Raw genomic sequence first — 14,941 nt, 5'->3', positions numbered from 1 at the left:
TGAAAATATCATATAAATATTTGGTTCATTGTTAAAAGTTTGATTTTAGAGTTATGATACATGGTAATATTCCTAAACATAATATGGAGTTAAAATTTATCTTTTGATTCTAACTACATCTGCCCCTTACTTACAAAAACCCTTTCTTTGTCATTTCTAAAATTTTTCATGTTTCTGTTATACTTTCATTCTATGATAGTGTCAAATAGAACAGTAAATTTGAATCTTGTATCATTTCTCTTCTTAAATGCATTTAATTTTTTGTTTAAAAAAATCAAGCTGGGGAACATTATTTGTTCTTTACATAGCATCCTCTGGCCATTTTAGATTTTTGAACATTAATCTTAATGGTTAAAGTGATCCCATTTTGAAATGATGTATTGTTTAGAAGCTGAGTGAAATTCTTTAGTAAGAACTATGTGCTCAGAGAGGTCCTCAGGTGCACCGAGGCACTGAAAAGCTAGTTTTCACTGACACATAGGCCTTTTTATCATCAGGATGAGGTAGTGGTCATATTTTAATTAAAATGTCAGAACAAATACTGTTGGAGTTATTGAAAATGAATCACCAGATAAAGTGAGCACTGGGCCATGGCAGGTCAAAGAGGCAAAGTCACCTGCAGAAGAGAACTCAATTCATTTTCCTGCCTAAATGAGGAAGAATGAACTTTATGAGCAATATGAACTTTTAATGCATTAAAGCACATTCTTCCCTGTAGCAAAATCCCATATTTTCACAGATTGATAGCTTTTATTATGTTTTGATTATTTGACAATCATGTGAAACCTTATGCTTTAGAGTATTGTAAATATTTTGTTAAAATATAGACGAAAGGAATAACATTATTTGGACTTATTTCATTTTATTTTTCTCTGAGTTCTACATTCTGTATGGTGCTGTGCATTGTAATCCTTTATGAAAGTCAGTTTGGTCACCTTGCAGGGAAGCTCATTTCTTGGAAAACATAATATTCTCTTTTCAAATACAGTACTTCTTTGGCAATGTTTCTGAAAAATTCCAGTAGAGTTCTGTAGGTATTTCCTCTCTTTCTTGCCCTTTCACTTTATACCTGTCAGCCAAGGCCCTTGAGATAAACTCTGGCTCAAAATACTTTCAAGAGCCCTATTTACTAACCTTCTGTAATAACATCAGGAATCTTGAAACCCTTCTCTGCTTTTTATTTTCTTTTTCCATATTTTTATTGGTTAATTATATTTGTACGAAATAATGGGGTATGCTGTTGCATAGTTCTGCATGCACTCACCCTTCTCTAATTCTTAGTCCCAAAAAGTATACCAAATGCTTTTTGCTTAATTAACCTGATTCTGCAGGTGAGAAAATGGGATGATTGTTCACCATTCATTGTACATTAATTCTTCCAGACTATAGAATATCATTCAAAGCACTGAAAGAGAATTAGAAAGTGAACAATATATACTTACCAGTCTCACTGGTAAAACTATTCTGAGAGTTTTCTTCTTTTACCAGGAAAATTGATATTTTCAATACACATTAAAGCAAGACTTTCATTCAGTAGTGTATTTTGAAATGTCTAAAATGTAGTGTCATCACTGCACCATCTTCTTTCTCTTTTCCCTCCACTGTACATGGCTTGTGGAGTTACCACATTCCATTTCATTCATTTTTATCTCAAAGAGCAACACGTTCTGTGAATTCCCCTTATAGGTGTAATTTGAAGTTGGTGACTGATAAGGGGAATTAAGTACTTGTTGGGTTGTGAAAACAAATGTCTTAATTGCATTTTTATATGTGTTCCATTCAGACTCAATCAAGGGCTATTCTGCCAGTGGATGAAAACAACTTACCTAAAATGGTTGACTTACTCCTTACACATGGTGTGCAACTGTACATCGTTTCTTGTTTTTATTCAATTTACCAAAGTTATTTTTGTTCTTGCTTTTATTCAGGATTCACTTGATTTTAATTTGTTCAAGATCTATTCTAACTTTCCGATTACTTCTTTAGTCTTTACACTATCTAAATGAATGAAGTGAGCTATTGGAAAAAAACATTTCTGCTACTGGCAACCTGTGAAGCATTTCCCAACCAAAGCTCAGCTGCTTTAATATTTTCTGACAATTGTATACTTCACAACTGCATGTTATTTTCCCAGCTATCTCTCTGCCTTTCAGCTGACTTCAAAGAAAGATGAAGAAATTATATGTATCTTCGAAGGTTTTAAGGTTAAAGCTTGATAGCTCCCTTGTTTCTAGAGCATTTTTCTTCAGCCTGTGTCAACTTTTCCCTCTCTACATGGTTTATTTTCAAAGCCTTAACCTGTGAGATTTCTTTTCCGTAATCTATTGGATTATTCATTTCCCCCAACTAATATTCAATAAATACCCTGACCTGAGCTGGAATTTTCATGAAATACAAGATATTCTCTCCTAGCATATGCTTAGAAATGGGCTGGGCAATATAAGAGTTTCCATTCCTTAGCCCATTTCTCTGCAATGCTCCCCAAGTCTGGTTTCATGAATCCTAAGCAGTATGTGTAAGTATCTTCTCATACGATTTAATGAAACTAAACTCATCAATTTATAAAAAAGTTCTGTTTTTAGCTCTGAAATACCAGTCCTATGTTTTTTGTTTTGTCAAAAAATAGGTTTTAACATCTAATGTGTGCCTACATAACGTTAGACTAAAAGATGTTTGCATTTCAGTGATACCTAAAAAGATCACTTCTTCTACTCGGTTTATTTATCTTGTCACACTCATAATTGTGGATTATTTAGGATGAACTAGAAAAATAAAAATAACATATTTAATGTTCTTACAGTGCAGATATATTAAATTAAATATAATCAAATCCTACTTATCTTGAATTCGGGAATAGGGCATTCTTGTTAATTGAATACTGCAGTTAGCTCAAAATTTCTCTACATTGATTAACAATTTAACATTGATTCTTAAAGTGCCTCATAGACTTGAGTAATCTTTATAAACATCCATTATTATCATTGTACTGAATTTGAATTTTTATTCAGACTCGGGCTAGAGAAAACTCTATAGTCGATAGATATATTAACAACAATACATTTTCTCCAACCCTGGAAAATTTAATTATAACATTTTTAAAGAATAAAGGCAGAGAAATGATCATCAAGATAGTAACAAATGAGCTTTAGAAATTGAGGTTAACCAGGTTGGGCTTTTAATAAGCACATTGTACTTTAATTATACTTGAAAACGGGGTCAAAATCATTCCAACTCATTTATTGTCTGTTGTGTGCTAGGCTCTGTGTTAGGGAAAATTAAAAAGGAGGCGGGTAAGGACTAATTCTAGCTCATCTGTGTATACCCAGCTCCTATGTCAATGCCTAACATGCAAAATAGACACTCTGTATTAACAATGAGAGGCTGTGTGCTCAAAATACTATTCCATTTCATGACCTCATTTTTGTTACTTTTTTGTTGTTAATTTTATGTTCCAATATGGCAAACTATTAGAATGTGAGTTCTATCAAAATTTTAATCCTGTGCATACCATTGTTAATAATAGATTTATTGTGATATGTGCCATATTATTTACCTATTTAAAGAGTAAAATTCAAGTTTTAAAAATATATTTATAGGGGCTGTAATAGAGCACTTGCCTCAAGCTTGATAGCAGTAGAGCACTTGCCTAGCTCTTGCAGGGCCCTGGGTTCGATCCTCAGCACCACATGAAAATAAATAAAGGTATTGTATCCAACTACAATTAAAAAATAAATATTTAAAAAAATTTACAAAATTGTCCAAACATCAACATTCAATTTTAGAATGTCAGTTACCCGCCCCCCCCCCCAAGAAACTCCATATCTATCAGCATTTGCTCTCCATTTACCTCCGCATCCTTCAGCCCTAAATAACCTCTGATTCCTATTTCTGTGGATTTATTTATTCTGGAGATACTATTAAGGTACTATATAATTTAATTTATAATTAGATTACATACTTGGATTTATGTAAGTTAGATTGTCTATTGAAAACGCAAGTCCATTTTTATTATCTTTTCACTTCATAGGGATACTTTAAGGATGAATATGAGCATAAACACTAATGCTAATGAGAAGATATAAGTCCAAAGGAGCATGGCACTATATCAAATTAACTTACTAATCAAAATAATTTTTAAAAATGTAACTTGTCTTAGGTTGAAAAGCCATCATTGCTTGAAATATGCATTTATATAAGAGTTTGTACATTTTCTAATTGTTTATATACAAAACTCTGATTTAATACCATGTCTAGTCATGGCCTTCTTGGTAATTGGCTGCATAGTGTAGTAATCAACAGGTGCAATGTGTTTTATAATATAAATAAAATTCATTTTTACATTTAGAAAATGAAGAAGTTGAAAAGCCAAGAATTCTGTGGGCTCTCTATTTCAATATGAGAGATTCTTCCGACATCAACAGGAACTGTTATAATGATTTACCATCCAATGTTTATGTCTGCTCTGGACCAGATGGTGGTTTAGGAAATGATAATGCAGTCAAACAGGTAAGGATGTTGGTATTTCTCAGTTTTGTATTAAGTGAGTTCCCCGCCCCCAAGAAAAGAGACTTAAAATTTAATACCATCAAATTTGGTACCATCATTTAATACCATCTCTGCATTTGAGCCTGAATTTTTTTTTTTTTTTTTTGAGATATTTTCTTGCTAAGAGTCTTTGAGAGTCGTGCTAAATTACACAGGCTGGCCTCAAACTTGTGATCCTCCTTCCTCAGCCTACCATGTTGCTGAGATTATAGGGGTGCATCCTATGGCCAGCTAAACATTTTTCTATGAACTGCAAAGCAACTTTAAATATAATTTATCAAGTATTTTCACTACATTGAGTATACTGATGAATTACGAGAGGTGATTTATGAGTTCCACTATGGCAATATGGATAGAAGATGTTTAAAATACATGTTCATAAAAATGAATGTATAGGGGCTGGGGCTGTAGCTCAGTGGTAGAGTGCTTGCCTCGCATGTGTGAGGCACTGGGTTTTATCCTCAACACCCCATAAAAATAAATAAATAAAGATATTGTGGTCCATTTACAACTAAAAAATATTTTAAAAAATGAATTTATAATCTCAGTATTTAAAAAAAATTGTTTCTAATTTAAATAGTTGGTCCATCAGTCTGTTATTTTGAAATACGTAAGCATTTTTTCCTATCTTTTCAAGAAAGATATAGCTAGTAAAAGCAAACAACATGTAATTTTACAATGGTCTTAATGCAGTTTTTTTAATCTTGGAAAAGAATGATAACATGGCTTCTTACAGTTACCATGATTCTATTACTCCATTGACACAAGCCATTGTCTCGAGACCTACTATTATAGCTGCTGAGGGGTATGGTAAGTACCAGTGGAAGTTAATCATAGTGCTCCTGGGCAAGGCTATGGAGGTACAGGCTGAGACAAGCTGCCAGAAGTGAACTGTAGAAAATTCATTTGCCTAAACTAATACACTTTTCTGCCTTTGACAGGAAAGAAAAAATAAACAAATATTTTTCCAGGCACAAGTCTAAACTTTTCTCAGAAAGATTTGGCACATCTTTCTATAAATAAATGGATAATTTAACATTGTTTTGAGACCAGATATGGCAGGGTCTAATTTCATTCCCACCAGTAGCAGGAATATTTAGTAGCCAGAGGCCTCATTGAGCATGTAGTCTAATTTTTAGTCATAGCAGCAAGGCTATGAAAAATGACCACAATTCAGACATTTATAGTTTTTTGCAAAAAAATATTTGTGCCTCACCTTTAGAGTCTAATGGTGATGTTGGAAAATCATATTTAGCCAGTAATGTCAAACAAAAGCAGGAAGTCACAACTCTCTTCTTTGTATTTTATTACTATAATAGGAATTTAAGATGGCTCAATATCTACATTTGTGGTATAAACTGATCAAGTAGTTTTTACTTTGGTGGCCCAATTTATTGCAAGCAGAAATTGCCAATAAGTTTTTAACCAGGTTACTTAGGTTGTTTTTACCCTTGAATAAACTTTAATTTTGGAGGGTGGTAATACTAATGATAGAACTCAGGATATTCTACCACCAATTATATCTCTATAGTCTTTTTCATCTTTTAATACAGGGTCTCCCTAAGTTGCCCCGGCTAGACTCAAGCCTGTGATCCTCCTGCCTCAGCCTCCCAAGTTGCTGGGATCCCAGGCATATGTTATTGTACCCAGCAATAAGCTTTAATTTTTTAAGCCAAAATATCAGACATTTTAAGTAAGAGCTTATAATACAAGTGCTAATGTGATCTAAATTACTACATGCTATAAGATTATAGTTAAGGGATAGTTTTATTGTGAGATAATTTGCTTTCCAAGAAGATAATATTCAGGGGGTAAATATTATCAAATTAGAGAACACTATAATGCCAGTTTGGGTACTAATCATTATATGCTATTAAATGTAAGTAGTTTTACATTTGTTACATAGCATTTGCACTCAAATATCCGTTTGGGGAGAAATATAATAATGCCTACTTTAAAGAGCATCAATAATATTTATAAACAGTTTATTCAGATAAACTACATTCTGATTTCAGTACATCTCCCATGAGCCTATCTCAGTCACTAATTGTGATTTCTATTTTCTAAATGAAGAATGTTATTTCTAAAAGTTCTCAGAACATCACCTAGGTTTTGCCCATTTAAAAACATAAACCCCTGTTCTGTGGCTGGGGCTCAGCAGTAGAGTGCTCGTCTCTCATGTGAGGCCCTGGGTTTGATCCTCAGCACTACATAAATAAAATAAAAGGTATTGTGTCCACCTACAACTAAAAAAAATATTTTTAAAAATTAAAAAAATAAACCCCTGCAGATTTTTTTCCTTTTTTCCCTTTTTCTTTCTAACAAAATGCTTCATTTTAGCAGTTGAAAAGTTTGTAAATGTATATGTTCAATATGTAGACCTGACTCCCTTGTCTTCCTGTTTACCAGCTTATGACTTAAAAATACACTGATATTATAAAATGAACTGTATTTAACATCCACAAGTTAAAAGTGTGTATAGGATGGCTGTGCATGCAATTCAGTGGTAGAGTACTAACTTGTGAGGCCCTGGGTTCAATCGGTAGTACTACCAAAAGGGGGCGGGTATAGGAGTAATGATAACCTTACAGAGAGGGATTTAATAGATGTGTAGCAATTCTCCATCACTATCAAAGACAACAGAATTGAAATAGTCTGGGTGAAAAGAGTAGCATCTGCACCAGCCCAGGATATAAACATCGTGGTATGTTTGAGGAAGTACTGGTAAAGGTATAAGTAAAGCCAAACATCTGAGAGGTAGAGGTTGGAAGAAATGGGAGATTAAGACCAGAAAGTAGGCCTGAAGAGTTTATATGCCATACTAGGGATCTTATAACTTACCATTAGTAATGGGGAGTCATTGAAGAAAAAACATAGAAAAACAGAATTTTATCTCCCATAGACCCTTCTGAGAGTGTTATAGAGGTGGAATACATGGGAAAACTCTAGAGGCAAGGAGACTAGCTCGGTTCAGAAACTGTTGGAATTGTACTTGCTGTGCAAGATGGTGCATGCCTAAACTATGTCATTGGGGATAGAGCAAATAGAATCAAGAAATAGAAAATGAAATTGCCCAGATTTGGCAGTTGTTTGCATGTAGGGAGTAAAGGGAATAGAGAATATCTACAGACAGACAAGATAGGGATATGAGATAAAAAGACCATTTTAGGAGAACTGAAATGTGAAGGAGGAATCTGATCTAGGTCTTCCTTCTGCAGAAGGGGCTAAATGTCTCCAGCAGAGGCATAGGGTGAGTTCCTAGGGTGGAGAACAAAGCACATATCTCTAAAATTTAATTTCAGTATGTCCACAGTAAACAATACAGTATTACTAATTAAAAATCACCATACTAGACATTAGATACTCGATCTCACTCATTTTGTAACTGAAAATTTGTATCCTGTGACCAAAATCTCCCCATTTCCCCTACCCTCAGTCCCTGAAAATAGCCCTTTTACGCTGTTTCTATGAATGTGATTTTCTTCAATTTCATTTGTGAGACCATGCAGTATTTCAGGTGCCTAACTTATATCACTTAGCATAATATTTCTATAGATTTATCCATGTTGTCTCAAGTGACAGGATAGTTTATTTGAAATTTGACAAGAGAGCAGATGTTTAGTGATCCATATACTATGGTAGCTACATTCATTAATTTGATTATGAAAATCATGCAGTGTATATCATTACATTGAATACCTTGAATACATACAATTATGTCAAGTAAATATTTAAAATATCTAGTAAATAGCCTATCCAGAAACATAGCCTTGAAGTATATCCAAGAGGGAAAGATAATTTTCCTATCTTTGTCCCTTCTTTCAGGTCCACTTCAAAACTCAAAAGCTTTTGTTTATTATCCTTCTACACATCCCTAAAAAAAATCATCCGATGCAGGAGTCCAGATGTTAAGTTAGGTTTTGCAGCCCATACGTCTCTATTGTACTTTCTCAACTTTGCCATTATTAGTGCAAAAGCAGCCATAGACAATAGGTAAATGAATGAATGTGACTGAGTTCCAATAAAACTTTACATATGAAACCAAGCAGCAGTCTGGATTTGATTTGTGGGCAATAGTTTTTCAGCTCTTGGTCTAACCATTCACCTTGTGTGTACATCAAGAAGAAAAATGAAATCCAGAAAAACCTTAAAGTTTTTTTTTTTTTTAATCAGCATATGTCTTAAGACCTTTAATGACTCTTTTTTACCAATACAATAGAGTGCAAGCTCCTGAGCATGGCAGGGATCCTGATCTGATAGTGAGGCAGTGGATTGTATTTCCATTGGTATATACTAATGAATGTTTTTATATTCTCAACAGTCTGAATGCCTAATAATGAACTTGGTCAAATGATTCCATCTTTGGAGGGTAGACCTGAATTGATATATAGAAATAGAGGGAGAAGGGCTGGGGGGTGTACCTTGGTGATAGAGTGTATGCCTACCATGCATGAAGCTCTGGGGTCAATCCCCAACAATGCAAAAAAAGAAAGAGAAAAGCCATAGAATTGTGAAAAAGCCACTTTTTAGAAGATCATGCATATATATACTGGTCAAGTATTATAACTACATGAAAGAAAATTTTAAGAGTTCCACTTAATTTTTTTAGATAATTCCTGAAATGCACATATATTTTAAACTGATGTCTAATCTAAATTATTTTGTTCCTTCATTCTTGGCCAGGCTGAAACAATTTTCCAGAGTATATGCCCCAATGAAGACTTCTGTCCACCCCCACCAAATCCTGAAGATATTGTCCTTGATGGAGACAGTTCACAACTAGAGTCTTCAGAATCCAGTACCATTCTAGAAGCCAACTCAGAGACTCCCGCAGAAAGCACAACCCTGGGAAACCCAGAGGAGACCTCTGAATAAAGGCTATATACCAAACTCAATACTCCACTTTGGAAGTTCCCATGGGCTCCACAATCTTCTTGATGTAAAAAAAACTTTTAGAAGTCAGCAGCCAGTTGACATGCAGAATTATAAGAAGCAACAGGTCAAAGAAATCCATAAGGGAATTTTCCTTAAAAGAGGACATTCCAGTAACACAAAGCACTTATAAAGCACATTGACTTACTTGCCTATTTTAAATATAAAAACCTATGAAATTAACCAGATAAAAATTATAAATGAACTGATTCCTGGGAATATAACTATGGATTTAAAAGTAATCCTATGCATTGTTAATAATTTTGTGGTGTTAGGACAACTTCTTTTTGCCACTTTGGATCATTTTTAAAAGCTACACCTTCAGAATCAGCTCACATATCTCCTTTGATTATTTATTAAAATTACAGATATGAGCATATGAGAAAACATAAAAGCATATGTAAATTCAGTGGAGAAAAACTGAAGCATCAAGATCCAGGCCGAAGTGTGTGTTTGGAATAAAAGTTTGTTTTCTGTGTTGACAACAATATAAAATGCCAATATTAAGATATTTAGGCACTTTTACAGACAAACCTAAAGTCCATTACTCAGTAATGTTTTAAAATATTAGTAATAATATTTATATGTGAATCTTCTACACATTGGAAAAAGCTCAATCATGAAGTATTGAAAGAATGAAAGAAAAGGTTTAGATAGGATCCCTGATATTTGGAAATTCTATGGCATCAAGTAACTGGAACACTATCCTAATTGTCTACAGACCTAATTTAGTCAGAGCTGTGCTACTGATATTAGGCAAATTGTTTTATCTTCTGAAACTGTTTCTCAATATGTAAAGAAGAAACAATAATCTGCCTACTGTGTGACAGTGATTATGAAGATGAAAGCAATGCCATCCTTAGACTGTTTTTTTTCTGGAAAATTTTGTTTCAAAATTTTCTCATTGACTTGGGACTGAATATCAAAAAACCTTGTGCAGAAAATAATTGCTTGTCATAAAAATAGATCATGTTTTTGTATTAAGCTTTTTAAATGAATATTTGTGTCTGAAATTAGTATTTAGTAGTCTTTATAGACCAGTAAACATAGTAACACATGGATTTCTAATTTTGAAATATAAGTAAGGCAAACACTCTGTAAATTCTTCATATTCCTTTTCTGATAGGTAGGCCTGAAACCATAAAGGTCTCTGAATAGAGTGTAACATTTGGTAAACCCTAATACACACTCCAAATAAATATGAGAGTGTATACATAGGCAGCAAATCTACATACAGCAACAGTGCCTGCATTTAAATTTTCCTAATTCCAAGCTCTGATGGTTTACTTCTTTTGAGCAATAGTTTTAACTTAGAACTGCTTGTAAATAAATAAACAGACTTGAAGCCTCTTGTCACATAGTTTGGCTTTTATTGCCTCTCAGGGAGCTATGGCTCCAGTGGAAAGCACATAGTTCTTACACACTTCAGCTGCAAATGGTCCCTGACCTCTTGTTCTGGAAAAGGTCTTGAAGCTAGTTGTGACAGTAATAGATTTGTGGGAAATGGAAAGAACCAAGGAATGTAGCTCTTGCTTCACCTTTCCAACCCCCACATATAGAGCAGAATCCAGAGGAAAGGAAAACTTTCTAGCCTCTCAGGCTGTTCCTGTCCCCTCCTCTCATTGTACAGCACCTCCCCTATCTTACTTGCCCTCTCTTTCTCTCTTTTCCCCTTTTATAATGTCACACACAAATCAGGGACAGTAGAATCACATTATAACATAATTTGTTATAAGGATTCAGATCTTTTTTGAACTCAAATCATGTTTTTTGAAGCCTAATTAGGACAATGCACTGAATGCTTAGTACATACCCATAAGTATACCAGGAATTGGTCCTGCCCTTCAATACCAGCAATATACAAGCTTCTACTATATGAGAATATTAAATATGAATATAATTGCAGTAAGTTGTACCAATCAAGATATTACACTTTTTTGTAATCTTAGAGTTAAGGCTCTCCTGAATGCAGATGCACATTTATGTAAACAGACAATCAGGGTAGGCCTAATATAACTAAAAAATAAATATTAGATAGCCTTAATGCAGCTGTCTATATATAGAACAAGAAGCTAATTTGTACTCTCATGGCCCAGCCCACATTGTACCATATTTCATCTGTTCAACAATATCAGAGTCTCTCTTCCATGCCATTTACTAAATAATATAGAAGTGTTTAAAACTTCTGAGTATGATTTGTGATGAATACAATACTACACAACTGCTAAGAACCTTATTACAGAATTCTAGCTATTTCTGGTTGCCTCAGAATGTAATAGATATTATTTAAGAGCTTTCTCTTCAGTTATCTTAATACTTAAAGTACTTGTTTCTGTAGATATTAAATCGAAGTAAAAAATTTTGATTTTGTTGCAAAACTTTAAACATGAAGGCATAAGAATAAAATTTATGTACATAGTTAGAAAAAATTTCAGTAGCTAATTAAAAAATTTGAAAAATTTTATTAACGACTTGAATATTTAAATATTTACTTGTGCATGCTTATTAACCAAAAATGATATATTCAGTTTAATGATTCATAAGAGCATTAATAACTAATTCTTTAATGCTTCTGTATTTTATTTCTAGTTGGTGTGCCTGCCCAAGAAAACATATAATTATAATGAAGGTCAATTTATATATTTTTCTATAGTGAAATGGCCAGTTAATGGGTAACTTCTAGAATAGTGGTAGTTTCTCAGATTGGCAGTCATTTGTCCAAAATAATAGCCTTGATTATTTAAGTTTTATTATTGATGATAATGATTTATTCTGTCAAGGCCAAACTTCCCTGGATTGGCTGCCCTTGGTCTAAACTCCTGAAAAATTCCAAAACAATTGTTTAGAATTGATAAATAGTAGTGATCATTAAAACTTAAATTGTAATTCTGCAAATCAGTTGTTTACTGCTACCGGTATTGAATAATTTGTCTTATTCTCAGTAAATTTTGTCAAATTCCAAAAAGCATGAATCTATATATATGGTCATTTATGATTTGTATACTGTAACAATTTTCAGAGGAAATAAAGACTTCAATGCCTTTCAGGTGTGATGTCCAATTTTTTATATATACCAATAAAGGTGGTCTTTTTTATAATTAGCCAATTATTTAAATATTAAATTGATTGTCAGATGTATTTTTGGTTTTGTTTCCAGGCATCTGTCAACATTGTTGTTTTAGTCAGCTTTTTTGCTGTCATAACCAAAAGACCTGACCAGAACCATTAGAGAAGGAAAAGTTTCTTTGGGGGCTGACAGTTTCAGAGGTCTTAGAAAATAGATAGTGAGCTCCATTTCTCATGGCCTGAAGTGAGGCAGAACATCATGGCAGAAGTGCATGGCAGAGAAAAGCAGCTCAGGATATGGCACTAGGAAGCAGAGAGACTCCACTTACCAAGGACAAAATATATACCCCACATGCATTCCCCAAACGACCCATCTCTTCCAGTCACATCCTACCTGTCTACAGTCACCACCCAGTTAATCCCTATTAGGGGAGTACACTGATTAGGTTAGGAGTCTCATAATCCAATCTTTTCACCTCTAAACTTTCTTGCATTGTCTCACACACAAGCTTTGGGGGATGCCTCATATCTAAGCCATAACAAACAAGTTTGTGATAAAGGCTATCAGATGATACATGGATTTGATTCACTTAATCAACTGTTCTAGCTGTTAACATTAATTTCTTTATAAGGCAAAGGTGGATGAAACTTGAATCTGTTTGAAATCAGTGCTGTAAAGGTTTTGAGATGTTTCCTATGACTTTAGAGTACATAGATTGTCTACAAACTGTTTTCATATCTCTGAGGAAGAGAATCTGAAATGTTTTTCATATTTATTTGATGATAAGAACCTGAAATATTTTTCTCTGAAGTGGTTGAGTCTCCAACAGCTTACTTGCAATATTCAAGAGATTGCTGCTGATCTTAAAGCAGAAATCATTCATTGATGATTTGTTTTTGAATCAAATAATGAAGCAGACATTCTCTGTCAATTCCACAAAGTGTATAATGCTCTTTAGCTAGAATGGTTTCTAAAGATAACAGGACTCTTTCAAAACTGGCAATTTATCTGAGATATTAATAAATCAAGTTTGTGAAAGATAAGGTTAATTGAATTTTTAAACAAGTAGCTGTATTATCCTTCAAGCACCTTGGAGCTCATACAGTATTCACACTTTTTTTTAAACAAGTACTTTGATATGTTTGAATTCTCCTTTAATGATAGCTTTTTTTAAAACACAATTAAGTAGTTTAACTCTTAGCATCCCAAGTCACATTTTGAAGGCCACTTTTCTGTCCATTAATGTACAATTTTAGCTAAGGGGCTGCAATTGTGATGCCCTTGCCATATAAGTCACTACGTCTGCCCTTTCTGGTGATGATGACTCTTAGGACCATTTGACAGGTAATCATTAGAACTTGGATCCTAGTACACTGTAGGGCCTTTTTGCCTATCACTGCAGGAGGATTTATGCTGGTAACTCCTATTAATGTTAATAGGACTTCCATGTATAAAACCTCCTGCTATCAATGAGATAGTTGACCCCTAAAAGAAATATTAATTAGAGATGGATGTTGTAGCTGATATAGAAGCATCAGTGAATTGTCCTATTTGGGACTTTCAGGTGGGTAAAAAAATAGAGTGTACCAATTCTGAGAATTTGTAGAGTTTGAAATAATAAAAAACTAGATCTTAATGATCTATCCCCATTTCTAATATATATTAGAAATTACTGAACATTTAAATGTTATCAACATTTCCCTCTTATTTTTAGAGTAATTTTGTCCAGAATTCATTGAAATAACATTTTTGTACATGTACACAAAATGTAAGATTCCACACTATAGCATAGTTTGTTGTAAATTTTGAAAAGTTCATTAAAAGGAGACTGACTTCAATTGTTAATAAATGTATTTAATAGTAAAGAACACTATGCAGCTGCTAGTATGATATGCATATAGATCTAGATATATATATACATATAGGTGGGTGTGTCTCCAACATATATTTAAAAAGCAAGTAACAGAATATATTAATTTATATAAAAATTCAAGTACTTCCTACATTGCACATACATACGCACATCATAGGAAATGTTTGTGAAGTACACATACCATACTGATAACTAGTTATGTTGGGGAAAGATGAGGATCAATAGGGCAAGAATAAAAGAGTACTTAGAATTTTACATTTTTTTATTTAGAAATTTGCATAGCAAATATTCTTGTACTTTTAAAAATTTAATTTGTTTCATAATCCAATGCCAAATCCCTAGGTAGTATGTGGGACCTCAAAAAATAGTGAATTTACTTTGGAATATATGAATATTTTTATAAAGTACAATATACTTACGACAAAATAATTAACAGTTATAATGGAATACTATGCAGCTGCAAAATGGAATTAGTAAACTGCTATAGTGTGATCTCCAGGACATTATTTGACACAAGAATTCTG

At 33.4% G+C, this 14,941-nt stretch overlaps 1 protein-coding gene across 3 annotated transcripts in view; it reads left to right on the top strand.

Annotated features, from left to right (window-relative positions):
- Chm (CHM Rab escort protein) overlaps positions 1-12,523 on the top strand; it is a 171,824-nt gene extending 159,301 nt beyond the window's left edge. For all 3 annotated transcript variants that reach the window (XM_046425353.1, XM_046425352.1, XM_058572928.1), the window contains 2 exons: positions 4,346-4,506; positions 9,229-12,523. In XM_046425353.1, the coding sequence (XP_046281309.1) occupies positions 4,346-4,506; positions 9,229-9,420 (353 nt within the window). In that variant the 3' untranslated portion in view covers positions 9,421-12,523. The remainder of the gene's footprint in view (positions 1-4,345; positions 4,507-9,228) is intronic.
- The last annotated feature ends 2,418 nt before the right edge of the window (positions 12,524-14,941 follow it).

Source organism: Marmota monax, unplaced genomic scaffold (genome assembly GCF_021218885.2).
Source record: "Marmota monax isolate L192 unplaced genomic scaffold, Marmota_monax_Labrador192_F-V1.1 WCK01_AAM20220418_F8-fsc00176, whole genome shotgun sequence".
NCBI classification, from domain to species: Eukaryota; Metazoa; Chordata; class Mammalia; order Rodentia; family Sciuridae; genus Marmota; species Marmota monax.
The sequence above is the reverse complement of the archived record's forward strand: the minus strand, read 5'-3'. Positions and strand labels throughout refer to the sequence as shown.